General features: G+C 28.7%; 2 protein-coding genes across 3 annotated transcripts; both read right to left on the bottom strand.

The window, feature by feature from the left end:
- Window positions 1-9,228: 9,228 nt before the first annotated feature.
- LOC145743646 (peroxisomal acyl-coenzyme A oxidase 1-like) lies at window positions 9,229-14,145 on the bottom strand. The gene is made up of 15 exons (XM_082561658.1): window positions 13,972-14,145; window positions 13,669-13,834; window positions 13,284-13,441; window positions 12,956-13,063; window positions 12,660-12,779; window positions 12,375-12,490; window positions 12,050-12,219; window positions 11,695-11,857; window positions 11,364-11,554; window positions 10,997-11,158; window positions 10,797-10,902; window positions 10,536-10,682; window positions 10,349-10,458; window positions 10,133-10,229; window positions 9,229-9,977 (listed from the first exon to the last, which is right to left on the bottom strand). The coding sequence occupies exons 1-15, from the start codon at window positions 14,096-14,098 to the stop codon at window positions 9,915-9,917; spliced, it is 2,004 nt and encodes a 667-aa protein (XP_082417784.1). The 5' UTR covers window positions 14,099-14,145; the 3' UTR covers window positions 9,229-9,914.
- Window positions 14,146-14,414: 269 nt separating this feature from the next.
- Window positions 14,415-20,675, bottom strand: LOC145743652 (peroxisomal acyl-coenzyme A oxidase 1-like). Of its 2 annotated transcripts, none has more exons than XM_082561668.1 (15): window positions 20,517-20,675; window positions 20,151-20,316; window positions 19,045-19,202; window positions 18,802-18,909; window positions 18,567-18,686; window positions 18,123-18,238; window positions 17,781-17,950; window positions 17,474-17,636; window positions 16,820-17,010; window positions 16,334-16,495; window positions 16,070-16,175; window positions 15,627-15,773; window positions 15,409-15,518; window positions 15,037-15,133; window positions 14,415-14,876 (listed from the first exon to the last, which is right to left on the bottom strand). In XM_082561668.1, exons 1-15 carry the CDS (start codon window positions 20,641-20,643, stop codon window positions 14,814-14,816), a joined length of 2,004 nt encoding a protein of 667 aa, XP_082417794.1. In that variant the 5' UTR covers window positions 20,644-20,675; the 3' UTR covers window positions 14,415-14,813. The 2 variants fall into 2 exon arrangements, with proteins under 2 accessions (XP_082417794.1, XP_082417795.1); XM_082561669.1 differs by lacking the exon at window positions 20,517-20,675 and adding an exon at window positions 19,789-19,831 and having other exon boundaries at window positions 20,151-20,208.
- Between the last annotated feature and the right edge of the window lie 8 nt (window positions 20,676-20,683).

Raw genomic sequence — 20,683 nt, 5'->3', positions numbered from 1 at the left:
TTAGACTTCTTTATGCATTGCTAATGATATACAAACGCATACTTCTGTGTTTTTTTAATACAAAGGTAAATGCCTGGAATTTTGAGCCAAACTTTACATTTGATGATCTGGTTTTCGGTGTACACTTTACTAACAAATTACCAAAATTTTTTTATTTATTTTCAATATATAATGCGAGTACAAGCCTACTACCTATTTTGACTTATAGAAAAAAGTGTGTTAAAATAAATGCTATTTTTATAGAGTCACCTAAAAAAATCGTATATTCATTACTTTTTAGCAATGTTAAATTCAAACAAAATATTGCTTATGAAGTTCATTTTTTTAAACGCAAAAACAAATTAAGGCGAAGTTTATTGGAATATCCGATTTTTTTCCGAAAGAAATTTTTTTCAATGAAAAAATCTGTCATTCAGTGAGTCTTAAAAACGGCCTCCCGCGCTTTAAAATAAATGCTGTGATGATATACGCTGTCTTATGAGTGTACCGCCTCTCTGCCTATGGCCAATTTTTATTACATTGTAAAGCGACGACGTAAATAAAATTATTACCCGTTTTAAATAACTTTTTTTTCAAATTATTAATCATTTTACATTCCAATATAAAAGTATAGATATATGTTAATACAGAGTTTCTTTATTGTTTTAGTAACAAAAATAAAAAGAACATTTTCGAATTTTGTAAAGGTAAAAATGTTTTTAAATACCGTGGATTTTTTCTTAAAGAAGAACGCTTACAATGTAAGTATAACTTATGGTTTAAAATAAAAAAATGGGTTTAATGTGTGGAAGATAATACTTTGCACCAGATTTTAGTTTTTTGAAAATTGTCGTAAATTTCAGCCCGTATCTCGCCAGGGATTAAACAACGAAATTTGATTTACGCTATTTGGTGCACCATAATGTTTATCGTCCTTTAATTTACTGCATTGTTTAATCCTCATAGAGTAACCAGAGCAAAGTGTAATACGACAATACAGTTTAGGTTGGGCAAATAGCAAAGAATATTTTTAAAAATATAAAAAAAATTAAATTAAAATTTAAAAAATGTATTTTTTTTCTTTTTTTAATAAATATAAATAAGTTGCTAAAGTTGACCTCTGTGTTATTGGTTGGGTATCGTTTGCGCCTCGTATTAAGAAAACGACTTATAAATTAAGTTAATAGTATGTGACGATAATAAACTGAATGACGTTAATTTCCAAATGTGAGTTGTACTTGTTTACCAAATAGAAAATGGTTTAACGAGGAAAATGCCTCGTTAATTCAACTGTGATTTACTGCGAGCAAATAATTTTTGAGACAATGTAATCACAATGTATAAGAACAAGGCCGGGAAACCACACTACCTTCATTATTTCAAAAAATAATTTTTAGCGTACTGTGTATTGCAATATAAACATACGTATTGCTTTTAGGCACAAACGTTTTTTACTTGAAATTTTTGGTTCTCTTTGTTTTAACCTTTTATTTTTTATGTTAATTTTCCATACAAGTAAATAAAGGTATTAACTTATTAGACCGTGATCTGTGTGCTTACTTGTCGATATATCGATGATATACGAACCTCGGTTAGTCCGAGCAAATTTTATTAACTGTATTCCGTGCGCCCCTGAGTACTTAGTGGTCACGTGACCATCAATACCACATAAATCTCCGAATTTAACGAGACAACGTAACATTTTAGACGATTCGATAAAAATTTATGGAATATCGTTGGGGAGATATATGATGTTACACAGCTTCAAACTTTCGTATTTCAAACGAAAAGGAAAATAAAAATTTTTTTTTGAAGCTTAATGTGTGGTTTCCGACTGTTTATTAACCCCAATTAGACGTAAAAAAAATTAAAAATAAAGTCTGCTTAATTAAAAAAAATAAAAATTTTGAAATAATTTTTTGGCCAATAATATTTAACAAATACAAAATCTAAATATATGAGTTATTATATAACTTGAATACCGGTATTTAATAACTGTCGTCGTAACTCAAGATTAAAAATGATTTTATAGTTATTGTATTTGGAAAAAACGACATCTTGTAAATAGTCACAGACAGTAAGTTTCTTATTAGATCGTGTTTTTGAGAGTTGCCAAATAGTGTCACTCATCGACACAAGTATTTATTGCTCATTAAATTTGCTGCAAAACTTAACAACTCTCTTAAATAACAAGTGTTGGAGTTTGTTTTATCTGCTTGGTGTAGAGATAGTTTAAAAAATATTTTTTCAGTATAAAGTTTTTTTTAATAATAATATAAAATTATATTAAATTGTAATATTTGGATTTAAAGATGTAACTCATTTTAAAACGCAGGCAAAAACCGTGAGTATTTAACAGTTTATTAACTTAGAACAAAAAATTATAAAGAGTATATATTTTTAAAACTTCTATACATAAAAAAAACTCTATTAGATCGGCAACAGTTTAAAAAAATAGTGAACACCTAATTCGTAATTGTTTCTGTCAAGCGACCTTTAAATTATCTTGTTTAATGCCTAAAAGGTAAATGACTGGCTAACAAGTCACGCTGTAAATTATACTTGGACAGTTGCTTTTTCGCACAGTTCAAGCCAGTAGTTTAGTTTCGTTTCGTTATCGTAGGTAGTCCCGCTCACACGTTTTTTAATAAAAAAAATGTGTTTGATAGTTTGGCTATGTAATCAAACTATAACAAATTAAAGTTAGGAAAGAGATTGTAATGTATATTTAAAAAAAAATTATTACACAGCTTTTTAACTTTAAAAATATTAAATAACAAGTAATTGCTACTCAATAATGCGCATAGCTTTCAATTAACCAATAAGTTAAGCAACGGCGCAGAAAAGAAAAAGGCAATTAGGTTTGCTAATTTATAAAGAAACGGTCAACAAAATAGAGATAATTTAAAAAAATGAGTTTGTCGCATATAATATATTTAAACAACAAAGCAATAAAATATTTAATAATAGTTTTAAAAAATAAGCTCGTTTATAGAAACAATATAAAATAAAAAGGGTAAAATCATTTTAGATGTTATAATCAAATAATATACAAAATGGCGGAGAGTTTAGGTAAAGTAGTTAAAACGTTAAAAGGTTTTATCTAAACCAAATTAATATTTAAATTTTTTTTTTAATTTATTTATTTTGCATAATTAGTAAAGGGATTTAGCAGATATAATTCTTTAAGTTTAAAATTATTTACGTAAAGATGTTTAATCTTTCACTTATTTTGTCTCAGAATAATAAAATTAAATTTCTTTGCAAAACTTTAATGTAACTTGAAATATTTTTTAATATCTGAAAACAAAAATGAGTGTGACGTCACAAAATGATGAGATGTTTCATCCACAAACTCCGATTGAATCAAGCATCACTACTGGCAACCCTTACTTTGCTAAAAATCCCTCGAATGACGTCAGCGCTGTGACTTATCAAAGCTTGGGAGATTATCGTTACCCATACGAAAACAAAAATCTAGAATCGAGAGACTATGTAGATGTGGGCTTGGCTCCTATTAATATAACCCCCACAACTGAAATAGGGGCCAAATATTACCCCATGGACAGCGCCCCAGCTACGTCAACGACTCACGCATTTCATAATTTTAAACAAGTATTAGCGAACTCAAATCCCGCTTCAAAAAGCGAAAAAATCTACAAGGGCCAATACGAAACCTCTTTTAGCTCCAATCACGTTCCAAAAAATACACGAACTCCAGAATTGGATATGGGGTATTCAGGGACCAATACTCCACCAAAAGATCACCTTTCCACTGGGTTTATGGAACCCAAATCCAGCAACGACCTTCAGGTATTCCCCGTCTCATCTATTTTGCCAGAACTCAGAACAAAGGCAACCTTTGACGTCACCCATAACCCGGAATTCAAGGTCGAAAAAGAGGATCATATTTTTGTCACTGAGTCAGGTAACCAGGAAAGAGTTTTAGATAAATCAAGTGAAAGCGAGGAAACAAAATTGGGCGATGATGGTAAATAATTTAAAACAAATTTATAGTCAATTTTTCTACTCTAGATTTAAACAAATTAATTTAGATTTTGATAAAATATTAAAACTGATTGGCGCAAGGGGTTTATAACAAATAGCATTGGTAATTTAATTAAGAAAAGAATAAAAAATAAAGGTTGGATTTGTTGGCCAACTAAAAATATTTAACCAATGTTTGCTAAAACAGCAATAAAGTACCGTTTATTTAATTAAAACTTAATTATAAAAATGAGTTTAAGTTAAAAAAAAATTTAAACACGTTAAGTTTTATATGATTTTTATGTAATACTTTAATACATTAAAACTTAACGTTTTCATATTTTATTTTTATTTAAAATTACAAAACATGTCATTTAAAAAAAATCAAATTAATTTATGATGTTAATTTTAATTTGATTAAGACTTATGTGAGTTCCGTTGTAGTCAAAAATGACGATAAGATAGCTCGTAAAGTTTTTACGACATCGGCCGCGTTATTGGCGCTAATTCGCGGGCAATAAAACAATAATGCCTCGGCCTCGCTAAACAATATAACTAGGCTATGCAGGTGTATAAAACACAAATCTGGCACAAGATTTACAATAAAACCTAGTGTGTTAATTATTTAAGTTAAAATAACAAACCTAATTTACAAATAAGTTTTTTAATACAATTTTTTAGGCAAAAACTAAAATACTCTACAAATCATTGAGCCTCGCTCATTTTTATTAAAAAAAAAGAGATCACGTTAACTAATAGAAATCAAATTTTTAAATCCGTAATATAAAATTACATTACCGCTACGTTTTTAAATTTTAAAGGCTAGGTGATTTTTTCAATGAATTAATTTTATTATTTTGAAGTTTTAAAAGTTTTATCGCCCCTCTTGAAATGTCACATTTGCGAGCAAGTTGGACAACCTTTAGCGTTAAATTGTGGCCTAATCTTAGGTCATTACAGGCCATTTACAACACCTTGACCCGTACTAAACCGCTCAGGTCAATGACCCTAAGCACAATGCAATAATTTAAAGACAATGTCTAAGAAATTAAATTTATTGTTTCGAGGTTTGTAGGTAAACTTTGAACACACACATTTTATTGCCTTGACTTAACTTAATCGGAATTTTTTTTAGTTACGCGTTTGCCATTTAATAGATGACAGACAATTTTTATTAAACAACATCAAACATTTTAGTATATACCAACAAATATTAAAATTCGGAGATAAATTCATAAAATATTTGTTAAATAGGAGAAAATGTATGTATTCGCAATAAATTTAAATCGATTAAGCTAATGTACAAACATTACAAATAATCGCAGTCTAAGCTTCTGAAAAAAATTTTAAATTTACGGCGGTTATGCTGTTTAATCTTACACAAAATTCTTATAAACAGAGAGTTATTTATTTACTAACTTAACGCGTTGTTAAAATTACTTGAAAATATTTACTTTGTTGATATTATGGCATGCCTACATTTTTTTAATTTTCACTAGAAATGTATATTTAAAATATGTAACAAACAAAATAATAACGTGATAAGTCAATTGACAAACTCCATGTTATTTTACTATTACAATATAACTAATAAAGTTACCCAGGTCTTATATATATAAAATATGTATAAAACCTTATAATATTAAAACAAATACTTAAAAAACCCATGGACTATTAGGAAAAAACCCATTGACTATTAAAAATTTACACCTTGGATTTTATAAATTATTTTTTTCTTTTCTTTTTTTTTATTTCAGAAACAGACCCCACTAAACATTGGTTGACTGCCAGTGGGCGAAAGAAAAGAGTTCCTTACACAAAGTTTCAGCTGCTAGAATTGGAGAAAGAATTTCATTTTAACCAATATTTATCCAGAGAAAGAAGACTTGAGGTTTTTTAATATTCAAAAATTACTAAATTTTTAGGTGGTGCAATAGTTTTCATATATATTTCTTATACAGTTAACTGTTACTTTTTATTATTATTTATTTTTGTTCAAGGTTGCTAAATCTGTCAACCTTACCGACCGGCAAGTAAAAATTTGGTTTCAAAATCGAAGAATGAAGTGGAAAAAAGAAAGAAGAGAAGAAAGAATGAAAGATGCAATTCCGCATGACCAACTGCACCACCAAATGGGTATAACGCATGCGGGAATGCACCATCCGGGTATTTCCAATTATTCGAACACGGCCGTCGCGATCGCAGCTGCCGCTGGCATCGGACATTTAAACCCTCATCCTTTTAATGCAGCGCCTCCAATGATGCACCACGACGTTACTACGGGGATGCCACCGCATTACGGTTACGCACCGCCGCCCGCAATAGCACCACCAAACATACACCACCCTGCCAGAGTCAATCAAATGGCGGCGGCGGCTGCAGCAGACTTTTTTACGTCCTGGCATCACTATCCAGCCCCTGGTCGTGACCATAGCTCCGCAGCACTTTCACTCGGCATGTACAATTAAAAACGTTCGCCGCTAGGAGTCGGAGTTTTAAAACATTACTTAATTTATAGAGGTTAGCTTGTTTGGCAAATAAACGATCAATTGAGTATCTTCAACATAGCTACCCTTAAAATGCAACATCTCGCTTGTTTAGAGAACCATCTATACTAAAGTGTGTCGTTTTTTTTAGATTAACAAAAAACGCTGTTTTTAACAAAACGTACTTTATGGTATGCAAATATTTCCTATCTACTAACTAATATAAAATAAATAAGAGTACTTTTATATCATATTATAACATAACCTATTAAATTTTCAAAGCCTACCTATAAATGTTAATTGCTACCTATTTGAAAAAAAAGAAATTAATTAATCTAAACAAGTTAATATTTCTTGCCTTTTATAATATAAAATTGTTAAATAACGGTGTACTGCAGCTATATCTTTTATTATTTGACCTTCAAATATTAACTATGTTGATAATTTTTAGCTGCAATGTATAAAAAGCAATTTATACGGAATAAAAAAATAAAAGTTAGTGCGAAATGGTGATTTGATACAACTATGGCTTGATATATAAATAGCTTATAAACTTGATGTTAAAAAATATGTAACAACAATTAACATACATAAAATCCTATATAATGTAATAAAAGGAAAACAAAAAACTAGTCTAAACTTCGTTAATGTCAAGTACATCAGCATTTGAAGCTAAAATGTTTTCCTTTTTCCATTTCATTCTTCTGTTTTGAAACCAAATCTTGATTTGCCTTTCAGTTAGTTGTAGGTTGTGCGCTACTTCGATTCTTCTTTTTCGAGTTAAATATCTATTAAAAAGAAATTCTTTTTCCAACTCTAGGGTCTGAAACCTAGAGTATGTCTGCCTACCTCTACGGCGCTGGGAACCTGAAACATGTGATTTTATTAGAATATGCTGTACCATAAAAGTTAAAAATTCGCTGTATACCTTGCATTCTCATCCATGGATATAAAGTCACAGACATATCTAACCCTAACTGGTCATCACCTACTTCTACGTCATAGTTAAATCTTTTACTCTCTATTGACTGTTGGTGGTTATAAAAATCATCTCGGTACAAACTAGTTGTACCGCAAGGGAGCGTAAGGTAGGGGTAAGGCGAGTAGTCGTGGTGGTTGCGAGAAAGCGATTTAGCTCGACGTTGGTTTGAAGAAAAACTGGAAAAATTGTCAAATTCCTCTTTATACCTCGGGATAAACAAATTTCCAGGGGAACTTTCCTGATAGTGATAAATATATAACACCTGTTAAAAGTATGTAAAACAAAAAAAAAATTTATTTAGGTTTACTTTTAAAATACACCTTTACCTGCCAGTTTATTTCTTTTGGGTTTAAGGAAGGTCTACTGATGTTTATATCTAAACAGCAATTAAAATATATAGATATCTTATAATATGACAGTATTACTATCACTTCTAAGCATACAGGATTTCGAATTTTAACTACATTTATTTAGCCTAGTTAGCAAATTATAGATCAATCCGTTTTCGAGAGTAAAATGCAAAGAAATTAAGCAGGTTTGTTTATGATAATTTACTTACTAGCAGAAAACCCGTTGTAGTGATTGTTATTAACATTTAATTTGTATGGAAGGTGGTAATCAATAAAAGAGTTGCAGGCATCCTTCACACATGAACTTTCCCTCCCAACTCGAAGATTTGCTGAAGGGGGTAAGTAGAATGCTGACGTCATTATTTAGGTTTTAAAAATTATCTGAGACAACAAAACAGCATTTATAAAAATGTCTAGTTAAGCTGTAACAACTAGATTAAGCACCAATTTCTAATTAAAGGTAGGCTTAAGAAACTTTATAACTTATCTGAGTAATAATGTAGTCCACTACTAAATACTGATTACATTTATTTGTATCTCGATATTTACAATATATATTTGTTTGTCAGTCGCAAATAACAAATAAATTTATAATTTAGGTTACTACCTAATACGGGATATTTAAAAAACTATAATATAGTAAACCTATTACTAATAAGATAAGGTTTTATAAATTCGATTCATTAAAACGAGTTAAATGTTTTTAATGCTTGGTAAATTAAAAGTCTATTTGATTGCGTATTCCGTTTTATTTAAGTTTATTTACATTTAAAGGGAGTTAGAATAGTGGATTCCCTTTATGTAGACCGCGAAGCCGCCAGCTTTATCAAAACGTCATTAGTAGCGGTCAGTGCTTTGATCTCACCGCGTTTTGATGTTGCGTAAATATCTTAAATTGGAAAATGTCACTGCCTAAATAAGGTACAAACTGTGTATATGGCGATCATTAATATGCCACATTGAGTTTATTATGCTACCGTATTTCAACATTAAAAGAATATTTAGCGAAATTAAAAATCTCGTTACCCCGTGATTTATTGGCCATTATTAATGAAAACGATATCTGGATCACGTATTTTAATACAAATACTTAAATTTTTCGTAAAATTGGCATACTAATAATCGCCTATAACAATCATTGTAATGGTCATTGGCCTTACCTTCAGTATTTCGAAGGCGACATTTTTTATAAGCAACAATTTTTTAAATGCAGTTACGTTGACTTTTAACGCCCGTGTTAAAATATTGTAATATTGTGACGATTTGTCAACTTTATTTTTTTCGTAAAAAATTACGTAATTCTAATTACCACACAAGAAATTAATCAATAGTGCGTAGGGAAATACTACCTCAGAAAAATTAATATTTAACCAATGCAAATGTAAGACCATAACAAACAATACCACGTGTTTTGTTATCTAAAAAAATAGGTTTTAGTTTAATATATTGTATTATTAAATCTTGGTCATTTATTTAAAAATCCCATTTTGTACAACACAATTAAATAAAATTATAACTGCGTATATATTTTTTAAACTGCATTTATGACATTACTACAATATGATGATGAAGCCTAATGAACACTATTTATAAAAATATATAATAAACAAACATAAATGTTTAATGCATAAAACTTTTAAGTAAAAAAAATAGCGTTTGCAATGCCCTGTTAAACTAGGCAAGCAAATATTATTTGCACCCATGTTTTCAAAGTAATGTAAATGTAACTGGTGCATTTTTCTAACAATTTTTTCTTCGTCCATATTTTTATACTTGATGTTTAAAAGCCGATTTAACAACCAAAACATACTCGAGGGCCAAGCATCATGAACGAGGCGGGGATTAAACCAAGAACCTTATGCAGTATAGCCTATTGTTGTATTCACTTTTGCTGCCGTGCAAAAACAAATACCAATAAATTTCCGTAACCATAAATAAGTTTTTTAAAAACAACACAGATAAAATATAAATTATTATAAATTAGTTAAAGTATTTGTACAAAATTATGGCACATCAATGAACTGTTGCATATAATTGTTAAACAAGAGCATAGTAATAAAATATTAAAAAAAATTAAATTATAATAACACTCATTCAGAATGTTGATCAGGGATTTAAGGACACGCTACTTTACAATTTAGATCGATTTCTTTTTAGCAGTGGGGCCAGGTATTTGTCATAAGACGAATGAACCTAAAGGTAAATAATTTTACAAAACCTGAAATATTCAACTGCGTTAGAGAAGCAAAATATAAGTTATTTTTTAAAGGTACATAAGATATATACACTAAATAAAGCTTAATATATAAGCACAGACTTATAACATTTATTTAAAAAAAATTCATTACATCAGTTTTATTGAGTGGAGAGTTTTGGGCCCACTTAAACAAATTTTCATAAACATTTCCATCATATCTTCCCAATACTGAATCCAATGTCTCATCTCTGTTAAAGCAGCAATCAGCAAAATAATTATTAAACAAGACATTTTTAGTTCAATTTTCTAATACATTTTAAAAGGCTCACACTATTTATTTAGGCTTTGTAATCTTAAAAATATTTACCTAAAATCAAAAGCATCAACAAGAGCAAGGGCATTGACTCGAATTTTTGGCAAAAGATCAACAGATAATTGTCTTATCTTTTTCACTTCATCTCCACTTAGTATACCAACCTGTTCCAAAATAATATTTACCAATTAATTTTTAAATAAAATAACTAAACATTTTAACTGAGAACAAAAAAATTTACCTCCAAAAATTCTCCACTGAAAGTTGAAATACCTTCCAATGCATAAAGTAAAACAACTTGGTTTAAAACTTCCTTTAAAGGTTGGGAGATGTTCAAGTTTTTAGCATGTTCAATAAAGTTTTGAACTACAAAATAATGGCTGTGTGCCTAAAAGATAAAATTGAATTATTTAAAAAAGATTAAAAATTTGGAATGTAATACAATGCCTTTAAAAACATAATTGCAGGTTTTGTATATATTAAGTATGTTGTTAATACTTACATTAGCAGCGCGAACCAAATGAACTGACACAGAATTCAAGGCTCCAACTAAATCCAATCCATTTTGTATAGCTTCATCAACTTTACCAGCAGAATAAGCTATTTGCCTACATCAAAAATGTATATTGGCAACTTAGTTATTGCATAATTAAACATACCCACATTAGTGTAAAAACTAAAACATATATATTTAAACCTTACCCCAAAGCTCTTAGACGATAAGCCGAACTAATGACATTGTAATCAGTGAGGTCACGAACTCCAGCTGATCTTTGAACTGGAGTTTTAATATCTTGCAAATAGGAAACTGATCCTGGTAGAATATCACCAGATTTCATGTTTCGAACACATTTTACAAGATACCTAAAATATTAAAATATTTTAAAATGTGCCAATGCAATGGAAAAATATGCAAATTCTTATCTAATCCTTCAGAATAGTTTCCCAATTGATTGTATTGCTTATTAAAATTTTTAAATCAATACCAATACTATAAATAAACATATTATATTTTATTTGATTAGCAACATAATTTATTTTTTATAACAAAAAACTTAAGTTAATTTACCTAGCACACTGCAACAAAAGCACAGTATTTTCACCCTCAAAAGTGCATGAAGGAGTGTATGTTGAATATAGCTGAGGAAAACCACTTGCACATGAATAACCATGACCACCACATGACATTCTAAGTATCTCTAGACCTGCATTTGCCGCAAAAGATGTAAATGCTTTTAAGCCAGAAGACAATGCATGTAGCTAAAAATAGAACTAATTACCAAATTTTTAAACAAAAAGATAATATATTTTATTAAAACCTGATACTGGTTGCTAATTTAACGCTTTATTACATGTAAAAAATTTTTGTTCCCACAAAACATGAAAAATAATTAGATTACCTCTTGGTTTCTAGAAAAATCTCCTTGGAATGCCAATTCATTAACTTCCCTGTACATTTCCATCATTGTGATCTGCACAAAGTGGAAAGCATAAGCTGTGGCCAAAAGCGGGAAGATCTTATGTTGTTGAGTTGGATAATCCAATATCTGTGGCTCAGGTTCTCTAAAAGATTTTAAATATTAATTTTATAAAATTACTTATTTAACAGAAGAAATGGTTTAATTTTTAATGAATTTATTTATAAAATTATTATTAAATTATACAAGACAAAATGGGGTTATTTTTATAAGTAATAAAAAGCAGAAAAATACTGTTTAAATTTTAACCAATTGGAAAAACAATTTTAATTTTTACCCAGGTCTCATTTCACTTTGGTGTCTGACACAACTGTATCTCACAGCTATGGTGCAACCCTTAGCCAATGCTATAGCTCCACCCTTAACTATAAGACTTCTTATATAAGTCATTGTACCATAAGTTAACTTAGCACTTGGAGGCCTTGTATATTCACCATTTGGAGCAACCTAGAGTATACAACAATTTAATTTAAATGTTAAATTCATATGTTGTGGCATTAACCATATTTGAATTACCAATTTTATATTTATTTTAACTTAAAATTTTAATTAAAACTTAAAGTCGTTAAAGGCACAACTAAAAAAACATATAAAATGCTTACCTGGGAATACTTCATTAGCATGTTAGTTCTAGGTATTCTGCAGTTGCCAAGTTTCAAATAACCATTATCAGATGTCAAATATCCAAATTTTGGGCCGATATCTCCAACAGTTATACCTTTACACAAATTACAAGACACGATTAATTAAAGGTAAGGTCTAAAAATAATACTGAATAGAAAACTGCATTTTTACATATTTTTTAAAAACATCTATATCACAAACAGAGTGTGTATTTAACAGACACATACTGATAAAATATTAAACCTTTTTTTCTTTTAATCTACCTGGCAATGAATGATGATTTTCTAAACTCCTAAGTTGAACAATAAATGGATGAACCCCAAAGCATTTTCCCATTGTGTAAAGTTGAGCCATAACTACAGCATGGGTTGAAGACTTACCCACTGTGGAAAAAAAATAAAACTTACCACCAAACATCCATGAACTTCTCTTTGATTAGTTTTTAAAAAAATTACAGGGAAGTAGCATAAGTAAATTCTGATAAGTAGGCTTAATAAAAAAGACCAAAAGCTTACTAAAGTACCCAGTTTGAAGTTATAAATTTTAATATTTTACTTACAAGCACCGGGCCACCACTTGATGGAAGTAGTGGTTGGGGAATTAAGGACAAACTCTTGTGTGTGTGGATCGTAATGTGCTGTGGTCTCCAATCCTCTTAAAAAAGTTCCTAAAAAAACAAAAATTTTAGCTTGGTTGTACTTTTTTCTAAAATAGATTTTTTTTTTCTTAATTAAGCTAATACATGAAAGTATGTTTCATACAATGTCACAAACTTTTTTACTGTTATATTATAAATCAAAAACCACAAACATATTGCAAAAACATCTTTCTTTACAAGTACCTTAAAAATATATTAAGTTTAAAAAAGCAAATTAGAACCAAATTACCATGACCCATCTCAGTCTGAGCATAGGTGCCAATAATCTTGTGATCGTAAGCTAAACTCAACCACTTTTCGTGTTGCTCTGGTGTACCTTGGCCTTTTATTGTTGGAATAAACATTCCATAGCCGAGTGATGTAATTACATTGGGCGCAACAACAAGACTAAATAAACGAAGTAATCAGAAAGTTTGGCAAAGTTGATTATTTAACTTTTTAAATTTTATGGCCACTTTAACATGTTTTCTATTACTTTTACCTTAAATTGCAACACAAATTAATGTTAGCAACAAAAATATTTTTCCACAATAATTTAAAAACCTATCCTAAAAAATAATTTAGAATAAAATGAATATATAGTTAGTTTATAATCTGTGACTAAAGCAATTTACTTATTGTATTCCAAAAAATCCTGCTCATTTTCAATCAAACCATCAAGTTTGTCTTTCTTTGTGACAGCAATAGCTGTCTTTCTTACTCCTTCAGCATATTTTTCTTCTCTGGATAAAAATACAAAGGGAACAGATTTGTAATCTGGATCACTGTATACCTTTTCCTCTGTAATAAAATAAAAAATACTTTTTACTAAAACAAAGAAATATATATACTTAAAAATTATTTATCAATTATTAAGAATATGATAAATACCCAAACAAGGAAGATTTAAATTGATTAAAAAAAACAAATGATCCTACCAATCAATCTTTTTTTCTTTAGTGAAACGGGTCCATTATAAATCAATTCAGATAACTCTTCAACATTAAAAGTTGAATTTGCTCTTTCTTTAATTAAGTCAGGATTGATTCGAACATTTTGCGACATTTTTAGGCAATTTGCCTTATTTAAACAATTTTTTTAAAAACCCTATAGTACCTATTAAATTAAGCACATACATTTATTATAGATTAACAAACATTTTGAATTATAGACTATACCAATATTAATACAATTATAAAACTTACAATACATTAAAGTTGACAACAAAATAAAAATTGCATTGCTGGAATTTTAAAGTCTAACTAAATATATAATAATATATATTTTAAAAATGTGAATAACAATACCATATATACAATAAAACACACTGATATTAATATAAGATATTTAAAAATTAATAAAATATGAAATGAGTGCGTAAAATACTTTTAGTAGTGTCCATGTCTGTAGTATAAAAAATTAACTAATGGTTTAAATATAATTTATAGCCCCATGATAAATCATAAAAAAATAAGGTAGATAGCATAACATAGAGATAGTATTTAAAAAAAATGACTTAGTTAGTCAGCCTTTTACATAAGCTATTATGGGTATATATTATGTCAAAGTTATTTTTAATAAATCACAATTACTAAAAAACAAACAATAAAAATTAAAATAAAATTTCATATATAAATTAATTAAAGTTTTTAATTGCATAGTTTTCCAATTAAAGTAGCAAGAGAAGAGAAATAAGTTTATAATTAAATTACTTTTAATAATAAATACTAAAACTACTTTGAATCAACTAGTAGCATACTATTGAGTAAAGTTTTAAAACTTAAAGTTTAGACTGATTTCTTTTAAGCAAGGGCCTTAAATATTTTTCATAAGACGGGTGGACCTAAAAAGAATTTACAATTGAGAAAAAAACTATTAAATCATACTTCTCGTTAAAACAAAAAAAAAATTTAGTTTTAAATAAAACTAAAAAGTACTATTAATTTGACCTGTTATCTCACACAAAAATATTTATAAAAAATAAAATTAAAAATGTTACGTACATCTGTCTTATTAAGTGCAGAGTTTTGGGCCCACTTGAACAAATTTTCATAAACATTTCCATCATATCTTCCCAATACTGAGTCCAATGTCTCATCCCTGTTAACATATTATTTTTAATTATTAATATCAAAGAAAATATATCCTGAAGAAAAAACAACTTTTTTGCCCTAACATGTTGTAAACCAATTTTATTAAATTGGTCTGAGTTTTCCAGTTTGGCATACTTTTTTAAACTAAACAACAGATCTGTATAATTTTTGTTAGTTATTTAAAGAAGTAATAACCATACACACATTTAAATTAGAACCTGAAAGACACATTGATTGTAATGAAGATATTAAAAATCTCTAAATAAAAAGTAGGCCATTTACCTATAATCAAAAGCATCAACAAGAGCAAGGGCATTGACACGAATTTTTGGCAAAAGATCAACAGATAGTTGTCTTATCTTTTTCACTTCATCTCCACTTAGTATACCATCCTGTTGTAAATTTATAATTTGTTATTACAAAAATTCAACTGATATATATATATATATATATACAATTAGGTAAAAAACAGCATTCCAAATAGGACATAATCAATTTACCTCCAAAAATTCTCCACTGAAAGTTGAAATACCTTCCAATGCATAAAGTAAAACCAACTGGTTTATTACTTCCCTTAAAGGTTGGGAGATGTCCAAGTGTTTAGCATGCTCAATAAAGTTTTGAACCACAAAGTAATGGCTATGTGCCTAGTAAAATAAAACCATTATTAAAAATAAAAAACTAATAAGTAACCCAAAAAACCTTAAAGACAGTATTTAGTGTAATTATTACATTTAAACAAATTTTATAGATTTATTTCAAAATAGTTAAAAATAGAAAACCTACTAACTATAGTATAGGAATTAACAAAAATATACTAATATAAAAACAAACTGCCAATCATGGTATGTTTACCAAACCTCCATATACTAAACCTATTTAAATTAAAACTTTTAACTTTATATTTTAATAATATTTATTGACCAACATTTAATCTACTTACATAAGCAGCCCGAACTGACTCAACTGATACAGAATTAAGAGCTCCGACCAAATCCTTTCCATTTTTTAAGGCTTCATCCACTTTTTTGGAAGAATACAAAATTTGACTAAGTAAAACAAAACAAGTGGTAAATTATGTTTTATTCTGAACTTGCAATTTTATAAATAAAAAATAATTTTTTTTTATTTAAAATATAAAAACTGTTAATATCCAACCAAAATTTATCAAGTTACAAATTTTGAATTTAGTGTAAAATAAATGTACCTTAGTGCTCTTTGTTGATAGAGTGAATCTATGACATCATAATCAGTTAGGTCACGGACCCCAGTTGACCTTCGAATTGGATTTTTGATTGCTTGTAAGTAAGAAACTGTCCCAGGTAAAACTGCCCCCTTTTTGACATCTCCAACACATTTTATCAAATATCTAAGCAAACAAAAATCTTTAAACAACAGATATTGCTTTACCATTGGTAACTTGTCGTCGGCCATCTGGTTGGCATTTTAGTCATTGTAATATGGTCGCAATTGCTCTTAATATATGGTAAATACACAATGATTACTCACAAACGACAACAGTTTTATATATTTTAAAGGGCTTATATATTGGACATATGTGTATATATATCTTCCACCAAGCTTTTTTATATATGGATGCAGTTTTTAAAAAAAAGTAATAAAAAAGTACTAACAACCAAATTTGATTAATAAAACACCTTTTTAAGCATCTTAATTGACAAAATATACTAACCGTGCAACTTGCAACATCAGCACAGTGTTCTCCCCCTCATAAGTGCAAGAAGGAGTGTAATCAGTATACAATTTGGGAAAACCACTCGCACATGAATACCCGTGACCACCACATGACATTCTTAGTATCTCGAGACCTGCGTTGGCCACATAAGATGTAAATGCTTTCAAGCCAGAAGACAATGCATGTAACTGAAATTTAAATACAGTTCAAGTAAGAGGCAGATTTGCATTATTTTTGTAACTATCTATTTTTAAGTTTAAAACTATTGTTTGAACTGTTAAGCAACAAAAATGCTTTGTTGGTCTGTGCATTCCCTAAAAAACAATTTTTATTCAAATATTTTTTATAAAGACATGCCCTTCCACAAGGGTTTTACTAGTATTCTATCTAAAATTTACGTAGTTTTCACAATAAAATTTAAATCAAATAAATAATAACTGATTTAAAGCACCATTTTGGTTTTATTGTTTACAAGTTTGTTAAAGTTTGTAGAAGATATGCGTGGCTTAATCTTCAAGTTCTAATTTAGAACCGTATAGTATTATTTAGCTTTTGAAATGTGTAATAGAAATTTAATGTCAAAACAATAAAATGTCAGTTGTATAAGAATTAATAAATTCAGGAAATTTGCAAGATTAATATTAAATATACCTCTTGAGATCTTGAAAAATCTCCCTGATTGACCATTTCAGTCACATTACTGTACATTTTCATCATTGTGATCTGCACGAAGTGGAAAGCATAAGCTGTGGCCAAAAGAGGGAAGATCTTATGTTGTTGAGTGGGGTAATCCAAAATCTGAGGCTCAGGTTCTCTAGAAGATTTTTAATATTAATTTTATATTATTGTAACGTTAAAATCAGCCCACAATTAAAAAAAAAAAAATTTCACTTAAAACTAGTTAGTGGCACAAGATAATTTAAACGTTACTAATTTTGTAACGAGTTTAAAGTTTTACCCTGGCCTCATTTCACTTTGGTGCCTAACACAACTATATCTAACAGCAATGGTGCAACCCTGAGCCAATGCTATGGCCCCACCTCTTACAATGATACTTCTCACAAAAGTCATTGTTCCGTATGTTAAAGTTGCTTTGGGGGGTTTGCTGTATTCTCCACTTGGCGAAACCTGGCATAAAATTAAACAGAAATTAGCAAACAAAAAATTGAAGAAACAATTTTTATTTTATGTAAAAAATGTAAATTTTTTTTTATCATATTGCATATACATTAATAAGTTGTTTTACTGTATTTCATTAATCTCTTACGCTTTACCACTTTCTAATACATAGACTATTTACTTGTGAATATTTCATTAGCATATTTGTCCTTGGAATTCTACAGTTTTCTAATTTTAAAAAGCCATTATCATTTGCTCCATAGCCAAACTTTGGACCAATGTCTCCAACAGTTACACCTTAAGGTAAATCATAAGTTAAGAAATAATATTAATCAGAGTCACAAAGTTACACAAAACAATCACCCATTTTCCTTTTCTCCTTATGACACTAACTTATCAGCAAAAATTATCAGCTTAAAAAACAGTCCATATTATCTACACCTAACTGTAAATACCATCAATATCTTAAAACACTAGCATTGGTTTGATGATAAACATCGAAAATGCATAATTCAATTTATCCCATGTTATCTAGCATAGAAAAAATTATACTTTTTGTTTAATGTCTTATTTAAAGATATTTTTTCTTACACATAAAGAATTAAAAATGAAGTTCATTTAATACCAGGAAGTGAATGATGATCATCTAAACTTCGAAGTTGAACAACAAATGGATGAACTCCGAAACATTTTCCCATTGTGTAAAGTTGAGCCATAACCACAGCATGAGTTGAAGTTTTACCCACTTAAAAAAATTATTGTTTAAACTAGGTTTTAAATTCTGAAATTATTTAAAAAATCTTTCTTGGAAAAAGTAAAAAAAACGTAATTGTTAATTAAATAATTTCTTAAAGTCTTACAAGCACCAGGCCACCACTTGATGGAACTAGTGGTTGGAGAATTGAGGACAAACTCCTGTGTGTGCGGATCATAATGTGCAGTAGTCTCCAACCCCCTTAGAAAGGTTCCTACAAATATTATTAGTATTCAAAAGTTTTCTATACAAACACCTAAAAATAGCCTAAATTTGCATAATAAGGAAAGTGTAGCATAATAAATGGCCTTAATATTTTTCAAACGTTTAAACATAGTTTTATGCTTACCATGTCCTATCTCAGTTTGTGCATATGTGCCAATAATTTCATGATTTAGTGCAGGAATCAACCACTTTTCCTTCTGCTCATCTGTGGCTTGACCCAACATAGTTGGTGCAAACATTCCATAGTTCAAATCAAACATCACATTTGGTGACACCACATTTCTGAAAAAACAAACTGTAAATTTACTAAACAAGATGGCTAAAATCTTATATTGAGACTACAATGTAACAAAACAAATATTTGTTTATACTAAGCATTTATTATGTAGTGTACCACAATAGCTATTTTTATTTTCACAAAAAATGAAAATTACATGAATATGCGGTTTTCGCCATTTTAACCCTTTAACCAAAGCAGTAATAAATTTAACACTGGAAATGAATTACATTTCTTTGTTTATCACAAAATGTGTTAAAAAAAATTTAAATGCCACAATTTTTTAGTTTTAAGAAGTTTAAAATTTAAGTTTAATAAAAAAAGTTTTATTCATTTTTGTACAAACAACATCAAATATAAGCAATATTTGTGATAGTTTTTATTTTTTCTAGAGTATCTAGCTTGCATTGTGAATAAGGCTATAAAATTAGTTAAACATTAAACCACAAATAATGACATAGCTCGTTTTAACCACAATAAAACGTGCAAGAATATAAGTGCAAGTCATCTTGTTAATAGTCATTTTTATTTACTTAAAAGTAATGACCTTCCTATAATAATTTATTGTTTAAAAGTCATATTTTTACCTACTTTAATACTTTTCATATTACACCGACAAAATTAATCTACATTCCTAAAAATATACAGATAAAATTGTTATCATTTACTGATTTAGGATTACTTAAACTTATAAAATTAAACTGTGTTTTATAGTTACACTTAAGCGCTAATCTTAGCAATGCATCGCAAACAGCAGATTATTTTTAATAAATTTATCTGAAACAAAATGTGTTTTTAAGCCTTGCCTTTTTCTTTAAACAGAATCATGCAATTAAATGGTTAGGAATAAAAAGTAATGGAAAGTAATAACAATAATAGCTCTGATAAAAAAAATTGTTTTCAAAATAAAGATTTTAATTCAGAGATATGACAATGTTAATTAAAAGGCTCACGAATTGTAGGTCATCAAATCTTTATGATTTTCGATTAAACTGCCAAGTGAATCCTTTTTCGAAATGGCTTTGGTTGCTTTTCTAAGTCCTTCAGAATACTGTTCCTCTCTTGACAAAAAAACTGTTGGAACTGATTTGTAATCTGGATCATTAAATACTTTTTCCTCTGTGATATAAATTTGAATATATAAATACATTAAACAAATTTACTAAAAAATAGATCAGTTTTTACTTAAATTGCATTTATATATGCAACCTTACTGACACTATTAAAATTTTTATTTTTTTTCAGGTTTTTAGGTTTAACCTGTAATTTTTTTTATTTGGTTTAATTATATATATTCATAATAAATTCAAGCAACAAACCAAGTTTTCGCTTTTTAGTTAATTCATCAGGTCCATTGTAAAGCAATTCTGCCAACTCTTGTACATTAAATGTTGCATTTCCTCTTTCTTTTTCCAAGTCGGGGTTTATTTTAGTATTTTCTGACATATTTATTAAATAACTAAGTTTTTTTTCTTATAATAATGTT

The sequence above is a fragment of the Corella eumyota genome, chromosome 2 (genome assembly GCF_963082875.1).
Source record: "Corella eumyota chromosome 2, kaCorEumy4.1, whole genome shotgun sequence".
Taxonomy (NCBI): Eukaryota; Metazoa; Chordata; class Ascidiacea; order Phlebobranchia; family Corellidae; genus Corella; species Corella eumyota.
Note: the sequence above shows the minus strand (reverse complement) of the source record. Positions and strands in the feature narration are given on the sequence as shown.

Bases quoted from the DNA above. Each gene is read 5' to 3' on its own strand.
- LOC145743646 (XM_082561658.1), bottom strand. From the start codon at position 14,098: ATGTCGCAAAATGTTCGAATCAATCCTGACTTAATTAAAGAAAGAGCA. The intron at 13,835-13,971 runs GTAGGATCATTT...ATTTTATTACAG, and splicing joins AAAGAAAAAAAGATTGATTG to AGGAAAAGGTATACAGTGAT. The intron at 10,459-10,535 runs GTAAATTTTTTT...ATTTTGGAACAG, and splicing joins TCAGTGGAGAATTTTTGGAG to GTTGGTATACTAAGTGGAGA.
- LOC145743652 (XM_082561668.1), bottom strand. From the start codon at position 20,643: ATGTCAGAAAATACTAAAATAAACCCCGACTTGGAAAAAGAAAGAGGA. The intron at 17,637-17,780 runs GTAAAACTTTAA...AAAATCTTCTAG, and splicing joins CAAAGTGAAATGAGGCCAGG to AGAACCTGAGCCTCAGATTT. The intron at 15,774-16,069 runs GTAAGTAGATTA...TTATTTTACTAG, and splicing joins AGTCAGTTCGGGCTGCTTAT to GCACATAGCCATTACTTTGT.